Genomic DNA, 12,024 nt, shown 5'->3' on the forward strand with positions numbered 1-12,024 from the left:
CATTATTTGTTCTGATGAGGCTGTTTAAAAAATGCTGCCAGCTCTCTCCCTCCATGAACAAGGAAGTGGGTACCAGACACCACATCTGCTAGTGCCTTGATCTTGGACTTCCCAGTCACCAGAACTAAGCAAGTCCAGACCAGAGGGCAGACAGCAGAAGCAAGAAGAACTACAATCCTGCAGCCTGTGGAACAAAAACCACATTCACAGAAAGACAGACAAGATGAAAAGGCAGAGGGCTATGTACCAGATGAAGGAACAAGATAAAATTCCAGAGAAACAACTAAATGAAGTGGAGATAGGCAACCTTCCAGAAAAAGAATTCAGAATAATGAGAGTGAAGATGATCCAGGACGTCGGAAAAAGAATGGAGGCAAAGATCGAGAAGATGCAAGAAATGCTTAACAAAGATCTACAAGAATTAAAGAACAAACAAACAGAGATGAACAACACAATAACTGAAATGAAAAATACACTAGAAGGAATCAATAGCAGAATAACTGAGGTAGAAGAGCAGATAAGTGACCTGGAAGACAGAATGGTGGGATTCACTGCTGTGGAAGAGAATAAAGAAAAAAGAATGAAAAGAAATGAAGACAGTCTAGAGACGTCTGGGACAACATTAAACGCAACAACATTCACATTATAGGGGTCCCAGAAGGAGAAGGGAGAGAGAAAGGACCCAAGAAAATATTTGAAGAGATTATAGTCGAAAACTTCCCTAACATGGGAAAGGAAATAGCCACCCAAGTCCAGGAAGTGCAGAGAGTCCCAGGCAGGATAAACCCAAGGAGAAACACTCTGAGACACACAGTAATCAAAGTGACAATAATTAAAGACAAAGAAAAATTACTGAAAGCAGCAAGGTAAAAACGACAAATAATATACAAGGGAACTCCCATAAGGTTAACAGCTGATTTCTCAGCAGAAACTCTACAAGCCAGAAGGGAGTGGCATGACATATTTAAAATGATGAAAGGGAAGAACCTACAATGAAGACTACTCTGCCCGGCAAGGATCTCATTCAGATTTGATGGAGAAATCAAAAGCTTTACAGACAAGCAAAAGCTAAGAGAATTCAGCACCACCAAACCAGCTCTACAACAAATGCTAAAGGAACTTCCCTAAGTGGAAAATACAAGACAAGAAAAGGACCTACAAAAACAAACCCAAAACAATTAAGAAAATGGTAATAGGAACGTACATACCGATAATTACCTTAAACGTGAATGGATTAAATGCTCCAACCAAAAGACACAGGCTCGCTGAATGGATACAAAAACAAGACCCATATATATGCTGTCTACAAGAGACCCACTTCAGACTTAGGGACACATACAGACTGAAATTGAGGGAATGGAAAAAGATATTCCATGCAAATGGAAATCAAAAGAATGCTGGAGTAGCAATACTCATATCAGACAAAATAGACTTTAAAATAAACATAATTACAAGAGACAAAGAAGGACAATACATAATGATCAAGGGATCAATCCAAAAAGAAGATATAACAATTGTAAATATTTATGCACCCAACATAGGAGCACCTCAATAATAAGGCAAATGCTAACAGCCATAAAAGAGGAAATCGAAAGTAACACAATAATAGTGGGGGACCTTAACACCTCACTCACACCAATGGACAGATCACCCAAACAGAAAATTAACCAGAAAACACAAGCTTTAAATAACACAACAGACCAGATAGATTTAAATGATATTTATACGACATTCCATCCAAAAACAGCAGATTACACTTTCAATTGATATTTATACGACATTCCATCCAAAAACAGCAGATTACACTTTCTTCTCAAGTGCGCACAGAACATTCTCCAGCATAGATCACACTGTGGGTCACAAATCAAGCCTCAGTAAATTTAAGAAAATTGAAATCATATCAAGCATCTTTTCTGACCACAATGCTATGAGATTAGAAATCAATTACAGGAAAAAAAACGTAAAAAACACAAACACATGAAGGCTAAACAATACGTTACTAAATAACCAAGAGATCACTGAAGAAATCAAAGAGGAAATCAAAAAATACCTAGAGACACATGACAATGAAAACACGATGATCCAAAACCTACGGGAGGCAGCAAAAGCAGTTCTAAGAGGGAAGTTTATAGCTATACAAGCCTACCTCAAGAAACAAGAAACATCTCAAGTAAACAATCTAACCTTACACCTAAAGGAACTAGAGAAAGTAGAACAAACAAAACCCAAAGTTAGCAGAAGGGAAGAAATCATAAAGATCAGAGCAGAAATAAATGAAATACAAACAAAGAAAACAACAGCAAAGATCAAAAAAACTAAAAGCTGGTTCTTTGAGAAGATAAACAAAATTGATAAACCATTAGCCAGACTCATCAAGAAAAAGAGGGAGAGGACTCAAATCAATAAAATTAGAAATGAAAAAGGAAAAGTTATAACAGACACTGCAGAAATACAAAGCATCCTAAGAGGCTACTACAAGCAACTCTATGCCAATAAAATGGACAACCTGGAAGAAATGGACAAATTCTTAGAAAGGGATAACCTTCTAAGACTGAACCAGGAAGAAATAGAAAATATGAACAGACCAATCACAAGTAATGAAATTGAGACTGTGATTAAAAATCTTCCAACAAACAAAAGTCCAGGACCAGATGGCTTCGAAGGTGAATTCTATCAAACATTAAGAGAAGAGCTAACACCCATCCTTCTCAAACCCTTCCAAAAAATTGCAGAGAAAGGAACACTCCCAAACTCATTCTATGAGGCCACATCACCCTGATACCACAACCAGACAAAGATACTACAAAAAAAGAAAATTACAGACCAATATCACTGATGAATATAGATGCAAAAATCCTCAACAAAATACTATCAAACAGAATCCAAGAACACATTAAAAGGATCATACACCATGATCAAGTGGGATTTATCCCAGGGATGTAAGGATTCTTCAATATACGCAAATCAATCAATGTGACACACCATATTAACAAATTGAAGAATAAAAACCATATGATCATCTCAATAGATGCAGAAAAAGCTTTTGAAAAAATTCAACACCATTTATGATAAAAAGGCTCCAGAAAGTGGGCATAGAGGGAACCTAACTCAACATAATAAAGGCCATATATGACAAACCCACAGCAAACATCATTCTCAATGGTGAAAAACTGAAAGCATTTCCTCTAAGATCAGGAACAAGACAAGGATGTCCACTCTCGCCACTATAATTCAACCTAGTTTTCGAAGTCCTAGCCACGGCAATCAGAGAAGAAAAAGAAATAGAAGGAATACAAATTAGAAAAGAAGCAGTAAAACTGTCACTGTTTGCAGATGACATGATACTATACATAGAGAATCCTAAAGATGCCACCAGAAAACTACTAGAGCTAATCAATGAATCTGGTAAAGTTGTAGGATACAAAATTAATGCACAGAAATCTCTTCAATTCCTACACACTAATGATGAAAATTCTGAAAGAGAAATTAAGGAAACACTCCCATTTACCACTGTAACAAAAACAATAAAACACCTAGGAATAAACCTACCTAGGGAGACAAAAGACCTGTATGCAGAAAACTAAAAGACACTGTTGAAAGAAATTAAAGATGATACCAACAGATGGAGAGATATACCATGTTCTTGGATTGGAAGAATCAATATTGTGAAAATGACTACACTACCCAAAGCAATCTACAGATTCAATGCAATCCCTATCAAATTACCAATGGCATTATTTGACAGAACTAGAACAAAAAATCTTAAAATCTGTATGGAGACACAAAAGACCACGATAGCCAAAGCAGTCTTGAGGGGAAAAAAACGGAGGTGGAGGAATCAGACTCCCTAACTTCAGACTACACTACAGTAATCAAGACAATGTGGTACTGGCACAAAACCAGAAATACAGATCAATGGAACAGGATAGAAAGCCTAGAGATAAACCCACGCACCTATGGTCAACTAATCTATGAAAAAGGAGGCAAGGATATACAATGGAGAAAAGACAGTCTCTTCAATAAATGGTACTGGGAAAACTGGACAGCTACATGTAAAAGAATGAAATTAGAACACTCCCATACACAGAAATAAAGTCAAAATGGATTAGAGACTTAAATGTAAGACTGGACACTATAAAACCCTTAGAGGAAAACATAGGAAGAACACTCTTTGACATAAATCACAGCAAGATCTTTTTTGATCCACCTCCAAGAGTAATGGAAATAAAAACAAAAATAAACAAATGGAACCTAATGAAACTTAAAACCTTTTGCAAAGCAAAGGAAACCATAAACAAGATGAAAAGACATCTTCAGAATGGGAAAAAATATTTGCAAACAAATCAACGGACAAAGGATTAATCTCCAAAATACATAAACATGCAGCTCAATATTAAAAAAACAAACAACCCAATCAAAAAATGGGCAGAAGACCTAAATAGACATTTCTCCAGAGAAGACATACAGATTGGCCAAGAAGCACATGAAAAGCTGCTCAACATCACTAATTATTAGAGAAATGAAAATCAAAAGTACAATGAGGTATCACCTCACACCAGTCAGAATGGGCATCATCAGAAAATCTACAAACAACAAATGCTGGAGAGGGTGTGGAGAAAAGGGAACCCTCTTGCACTGTTGGTGGGAGTGTAAATTGATACAGCCACTATGGAGAACAGTATGGAGGTTCCTTAAAAAACTAAAAATAGAACTGCCATATGACCCAGCAATCCCACTACTGGGCATATACCCAGAGAAAACCATAATTCAAAAAGACACATGCACCCCAATGTTCATTGCTGTGTTACTTACAATAGCCAGGTCATGTAAGCAACCTAAATGCCCATGGACAGACGAATGGATAAAGAAGATGTGGTATATATATACAATGGAATATTACTCAACCATAAAAAGGAACGAAATTGGGTCATTTGTAGAGACGTGGATGAATCTAGAGACTGTCATACAGAGTGAAGTAAGTCAGAAAGAGAAAAACAAATATCGTATACTAACGCATATATGTGGAACCTAAAAAATGGTACAGATGAACCGGTTTGCAGGGCAGAAGTTGAGACACAGATGTAGAGAACAAAGATATGGACACCAATGGGGGAAAGCGGTGGGGGGCGGTGGTGGTGTGATGAATTGGGAGATTGGATTGACATGTATACACTGATGTGTATAAAATGGATGACTAATAAGGACCTGCTGTATAAAAAAAATAAAATAAAATTCAAACAGAAAGAAAAAAAATGCTGCCAGTAATTTTACCATATCAGGATGCAACTCAACATGTGACATTCACTTTTCATTCAAATACCGCTTTATCTCCAAACCACAACCAGGGAATTTAAATCATTAAACCAGCGAGTTCTTTTCTCACCTTAACAACCATTGCATTATAAAATTGTCAGACTCTTTAGATGATCTTTGGATTTTGGAGTCAAGATGCTATTTAATTACCTGGCCTTTTCTGAGCCTCCCGTGCACTGGTAAATACCAATGAATTCCGTGAGTTGTTTTTGTAACATCGCATCTTTGCCTTCAACTTGAGTAATGAATTTATGCTGTAAAAGATCTGACACTGTTGGACGCTTTTCATAATCTTTAGTCAAGCACCTGCACTGGCAGAAAGGAACATGCCATTATTAGATAAGTTAGAGTTTTGCATTTATCATTCACAGTCCTAAAAACTGCTCTAACACAATGGAATGATGTTCTTCATCGACGCTCAGCCCAGGAAGCACATCTCAAACAATGTTAGAACTGTAATATGATGAATTAATCTGTGAGAGATTACACCGTAGTGATATCAACTTCCAACTAAATTCCCCTTCCCTAGCCTTCCAGTAAGCATTACTGCAGAGTGATAACTGAACTCAGTCTCCATTGCAAAGTCTCCTTTACAAGTCAGTAGCTAAAGATAAACAATGTAGTCATTACAGGTTTAATGCTTATCTAGAATTAAAACAAACTTTTCAGTTTCCCTTCCCTAATGCTTTTTTTTTTTTTTTTTTTTTTTTTGCAGTACACGGGCCTCTCACTGTGTGGCCTCTCCCATTGCGGAGCACAGGCTCCGGATGCGCAGGCTCAGCGGCCATGGCTCACGGGCCCAGCCGCTCCACGGCATGTGGGATCTTCCCGGACCGGGGCACGAACCCGCGTCCCCTGCATCGGCAGGTGGACTCTCAACCACTGCGCCAGCAGCGAAGCCCCCCTAATGCTTTTAAAGGTTTCTCAGTTGATCTATTTCTTCCTACGCGATAAAACTGCTAACCCATCTGCGAGGGCTTATGTGCTGAGGATGTTTAAATCCCATGCCAGTGGATGTTTTCTGAGGTCCTCCAGGAGAAGTACGAATGCGTACCACACCTCTTGATAGGATCAACCAGGTGAGAGCACCTGAAACGGCATCACAGGAGGAACACTGGAGCAAACACTGGATGTTTAACCCACTGTCTTCAGATATTTGGAAGAGGGATTAGACTAGCTTTCAGTCACAAGGGACAAAAAAATCTAGGATCGATGGGGAGAATGAAGAGAGACACAGATTTCTGGTCAGTATAAGGGAGAACTTTCTGATAGGCTTATCAAAGATGGAAAGGACCACATTGGGAAGTAGGATTATTTTTATTAGGGGTTTACTGATTGGATGGCCCCTCGATGCACACGTTCAAGACAGATTTACGCTCTGCATACCCTTCCAACCCTGAGGTTCTGAGGATGTAAGATTATGAGAAAACTGGTCAGAGTGGGGCTGTCATTTGGGGGTAGAAAAAAAGAAAAAAGAAGAAGGAACCCATGCCTGATCTGACCCATGCCATTTCTCATCTGCATTGTTAATCCCCCTGGGATGAGAATTTGGCAACTTATTCTATAGGGCTTACCTAAAAAGATACTACCCAGGGATGCTAAAAGATGCTAAGGAATGAGGATGACAATGTCTGAAAATAAGAACAAGTGCTCTTAGCTTTCATTTAGTTTCAGAGAATGTGTCGATTTCTGCCACCTGCAGCACTCACATCTACGTATTGAGTTTAGTCACATAGGAGGTTATTTTATTCAGGTAAAACATTATCAGATAGCTGATGTGTACCAGCCACTCTGCTAGACACCGGAGTTACAGTGACAAGTAAGGCACATTCGGTGCCCTGGAGTTGTTTACTGGCTAGTGAGGGAGAAAGACCTCTAAACAGGTTGTGAAATAAAAGAGGAAATGCTGCTAGAGGAAGAGGAAAAAAGGACGGGAGAGCTCGCAGGGCAGAGTCCTAACTGCTTGGGGGAAACCAGGAAATGTTGCTCAGAGGTGAAATTGTGCCGAGTGTGTCAAAGTCACCAAGTCCCATTGAGGATCCACGCGGAAGGATCTGCGGACACGGGGCATGGTTATGAATCGTGGGGAGCCCTTCAAACCTACCAACAATTCTCCTGAGAGGTCTGTGAAATTCGACTGCAGTTTATTAACTATTCTGCAGTGCATAGTACATACTCAGTAAACACTATTTAAGTGAAAACTAAAAGAAAAAGGGCTTCCCTGGTGGCACAGTGGTTGAGAGTCTGCCTGCTAATGCAGGGGACACGGGTTCGAGCCCTGGACTGGGAAGATCCCACATGCCGTGGAGCAACTGGGCCCGTGAGCCACAACTACTGAGCCTGCGTGTCTGGAGCCTGTGCTCCGCAACAATAGAGGCCATGATAGTGAGAGGCCCGCGCACTGCGATGAAGAGTGGCCCCCGCTTGCCATAACTAGAGAAAGCCCTCGCACAGAAACGAAGACCCAACACAGCAAAATAAATTAATTAATTAATTAATAAAACTCCTACCCCCAACATCTTCTTTAAAAAAAAAAAAAAACTAAAAGAAAAAGCAGATGATTGATCTTTCTTGTATTTTCATAACCCTTAAATAACTCTCTTTATAGAAACAAGCAGATATTCTTGGTAGGAAAACCAGTGATAGCAGTATGGACAAGGATGACCGGTTCCTCTACTTTTTTGCCCTCTTTACATTTTCTGAGTGAGCTTTGACACATCAAAGCTTAACGACCGGGATTCCCTGGTGGCACAGTGGTTGAGAGTCTGCCTGCCGATGCAGGGGACGTGGGTTCGTGCCCCGGTCCGGGAAGATCCCACATGCCGCGGAGCGGCTGGGCCCATGAGCCATGGCCGCTGAGCCTGTGCATCCGGAGCCTGTGCTCCGCAACGGGAGAGGCCACAACAGTGAGAGGCCCGCGTACAGCAAAAAAAAAAAAAAAAAAGCTTAATGACCCCTCTCTCCCATTTACAACTTGCAGTCATCCCTTCCCTTATTTTCTCAAGGTGAAGTCATGACAAAGATTGTGAAAAAAGTTCATGGACAGATTTAGAAATGGCTGACTCACAGCTTCTAGTCAATTGTCTGGAGGCACTGCACTTGTACTAAGTATCTGTCAAATTAAAAGTGAACTTCTAACGTATAAGCATTTTATCTGTATGATTATCTGACTCACCAAGTGCAATGACAACTTCCCTGTGATGGGAATTAGCGATGCAGATAAATGAAGGGCTAAGAAACGGACTGAACAGACAATGGGTGAGAAGGTGGGACATGCTGAGGGTGAGGCTGCAAAGGGCAGGTGGACAGAAGAACAGGTTCATGGACGATGCAATGTCTGCAGAAGCACAGCTATCGATAAGTGAATGAACAAGACCCTGAGATCATTATCAGAATAATAATGGGTTCACTGAACATTCAGAAGACGCTACAAATGCTTGTTTTGAAGAAAATCATGGAAACTTCTGGGGCTATTTAATAGATAAGGAGGAGATTCGGAAGCACAGAGGAATTGTTATAAAAAGCACATCTCAAAGTTACAGCAGGACGGGATCTCGTTAATTCTTTTAAAAGACTCTATTATTACTCACTTGCTGATGAAGTCATTGAATTCTGCTGACCATATCTCAGGCTGCCTCAGTTTGGGGGGTGGATTCCTAGAAAAACAAGATACAAGGTTGGATTGTGCACACTGGTCAGTAACGATAAAAATTAAGAGGCAGAGCCAGCCAGACTAATGTCATTGCTGCATTAAGATTCTGCCAGGTATAATGAAGCATTACCATCATTTTCCAATTTAAAGACAGATAATTAGTTTTTAATCATTCTCTATATGGAGTGACAGTTTCCTTGTTTCTCTGAAAGCACTTAATATATGACACATTTTTTTCTAGCTAATAATTTTTCTTCTTTGAACGAAGCTTCTTGCTTTGAACTGAGAGCCCTAGAGGAAAACATAAATACTTAGCCGAATAGAAACAATGACTACTCAGGAGAAGATTTTTTCTTTTGAGTCCAGAAGAAATCTCTGAGGAATATTCAGGATACACAGAGGTGACCTGAAAGAAGTGTTCGAAATATGGAGGAAACTGCAGTATAGAGGGGCCTTTATAGTAGAATGCCTTTACGACTTGTTCTGTTGTTACTGGGTAGAGGGCCAGAAACAAGGTTACACAAGTAAGGAACCGGAAAATATGATTAGCAGTAAAGCTCTGAATGCCACTTAGAAGATTCTGTTATTAATTCCTTTCATTTTAAGCTAAACGAATCTTTTCTTTTTTTGGTATATTCATGAATACAAAGGAACATCATCTGAAAATGAGGCTGATCTAACTGTAATCAAGCAACACTGATCAACTACGACAGTTGAATTTGCTGAAGTGCTGCTTTATGTTAATTCCAACAGCTCCTTGTTTTCATTAGTGGGATGGAAATACTTTGTCTTCAGCTCTGCATTAGTCCTTAAATAGCTTATAACAAAATTAATGTACGGTCTGTACAGGCTCATTAAAGAAAAGTACAGCTACTCATCCACCCTAGATCACGCCTCAAGCTCATTTTACAATCCTAGGACTATCTGAAGATTGCTGATTTGCACATTAAAAGAAGTAATTCTTCTCTGCAACAATCTTGCTTTGCTTCTTGTTCTCCTGAAATTTTCCTTTCTAAGAGATTTATCGGTTTCTTGGAGTATAACAAGGTTTTGATGATTTTAGGACACTCAGAACCGGGTAGCTTTTCAGATCCCCCTTTTTTTTCTCATTTCTACAGTCAGTATTCTCAGAATTCCATTTCAGAGAAATACTGGTGGTAGACGTAATAAGAAATAACTAAGATGGTGCAGCTTCCAGAAGCACCTTGCCCATAGGTACAATATGTATCAACAGTAGCATCCTTCCTCCATGTGGTACCATCACCAAGAGCAGTGACACTAGGCTAACTATGGTCATTTAGACCATAATTTAAATGGCTCAGGAAGAATAGTGCTTCATCTTACATATTGAATGACAGTAGGAATTAGGATATACAGATTTTTTTTGTTTGTTTTCCTCAAATTTAATGAAACGTCTGACTTGGTAAAGAGCAGGTTTTCTGCCTTTTTTTTTTTGGCTGCACAGCGCCGCGTGCGGGTTCCTAGTTCCCCAACCAAGGATCGAACCTGCGACCCCTGCAGTGGAAGCACAGAGTGAGTCTTAACCACTGGGCCGCCAGGGAAGTCCCTCTGCTCTTTTTTGTAATCTTGCTTCCCCACTTACCAAGTAAGCAATATATTTTACAAACAGTAAGACCTGAGAGATACATTGAAATTGTTATGTAAAGGATGATCTATCTCTAAGGTATTATAATTCAGAACATATAGACAGGACAGAAAATTCCAAGGTAAAGTTAAAAACAAATTCAAATGCTTTGGTCCTATACTAATTTAACTACATGTGAAATATTCCAAACAGATCTATTTGGAAATGAATAGGTCATATTGGCATTATTTCTTTAGGACCGGAACCACGCCCCACCAGGGCTTTGTACATATTATTCAGTGTTCTATAGGCATTAGGACCACACAATTTATTTAATGCAGAATGTGGTAACAAACTGTAACATACACTACCTTCTCTGCCCTGGACCCCTGTCACCACAGGCCCTCTCTGTGTGCATTTCATTAAAATTAAGGTACCAAGCAAAATCCTTAAGAAAGTCTTCAAAAGACAACACATTCATAATAAAAAGAGGCAGTTTTTTTCACATCAGTTTTCTGAAATATCTAGGAACTACCCAAAGCATATATAAAACAGTGTTTAATTAGTGATAAGATCAGCAGGGGAAAGTCTGTCAATACACACATTGAAGGGGAGGGGTCTCCATAGAAAAGCATCTTCCTGGCTCCAAAGAGATTATTCTTCTTAGTGTCTCATATTAATATATTCAAAACACTAACAAATTTGAAATCATTACTTTATCAATAAATTTTATTTCTAACTCTCTTAATACTATTATCTTAAAGTTCTAAACAAAGGGAAGTATTAGCAAGTAGTAAAAAAATTACTAGATCGATAGAGTGAAATGAAGCACATCACTGTTACACTGACTGTGGACCAGGGAGCCTCCCTGATGAATCTGGGAATGGATCAACCGTGGCAGGAACTGCTGTTTTCTGAGTGCAAATCCTTGCCAAAGAAAAAAAGACACACTTAGTACCAAGAGAAAGCTCTTTGACTTAGACCAGGGAAATGAAACTATGGAACAAAAAGAGTGTCTCGGAAGCAGCAGCATGATATTCCAGGCCACTCTGCTCCCAACCTGCTGAAATATATCTGGGTATTTCCACGAGGAGCTTGACGAGCACTCAGTGGCTAGAGGAAGACAGACAGACCCAGTGTGAGAGCCCCCTGACCTTGGTATTTTGAAGAGTGCTCTCATGGGATGGAGGTCGGCCAGTGGAGGATCTCCATCCCCAAGCTCGATGGCCGTGATCCCCAGGGACCACGTGTCACATCTGGCATCGTAAGTTGTATCCAACTGCTGTTCACATGCAATCACCTAGTAGAAAATGAAAGAAAAATGAAGTTTGTGACTTTAACAAGCACGTAGCAAAATGCTTAGAACAATGTGTAAGTGTTCAAACTGATGAGGTTTGAGAGCTCCGAGCAAAGGCAGTAACACAGGGGAGTAAAAGTTCAAATTATAATTAGTAGCAGTAGTTTTCTTCTGAGA

General features: G+C 39.5%; 1 protein-coding gene across 1 annotated transcript in view; it reads right to left on the reverse strand.

Annotated features, from left to right (window-relative positions):
- MYO3A (myosin IIIA) overlaps positions 1-12,024 on the reverse strand; it is a 172,237-nt gene that overhangs the window by 126,916 nt on the left and 33,297 nt on the right. The window contains exons 6-8 of the mRNA XM_033407896.2: positions 11,705-11,850; positions 8,904-8,969; positions 5,464-5,619 (exon numbers count right to left, since the gene is read on the reverse strand). Coding sequence (XP_033263787.2) covers positions 5,464-5,619; positions 8,904-8,969; positions 11,705-11,850 — 368 coding nt within the window. The remainder of the gene's footprint in view (positions 1-5,463; positions 5,620-8,903; positions 8,970-11,704; positions 11,851-12,024) is intronic.

This window comes from Orcinus orca, chromosome 2 (assembly GCF_937001465.1).
Source record: "Orcinus orca chromosome 2, mOrcOrc1.1, whole genome shotgun sequence".
NCBI lineage: Eukaryota > Metazoa > Chordata > Mammalia > Artiodactyla > Delphinidae > Orcinus > Orcinus orca.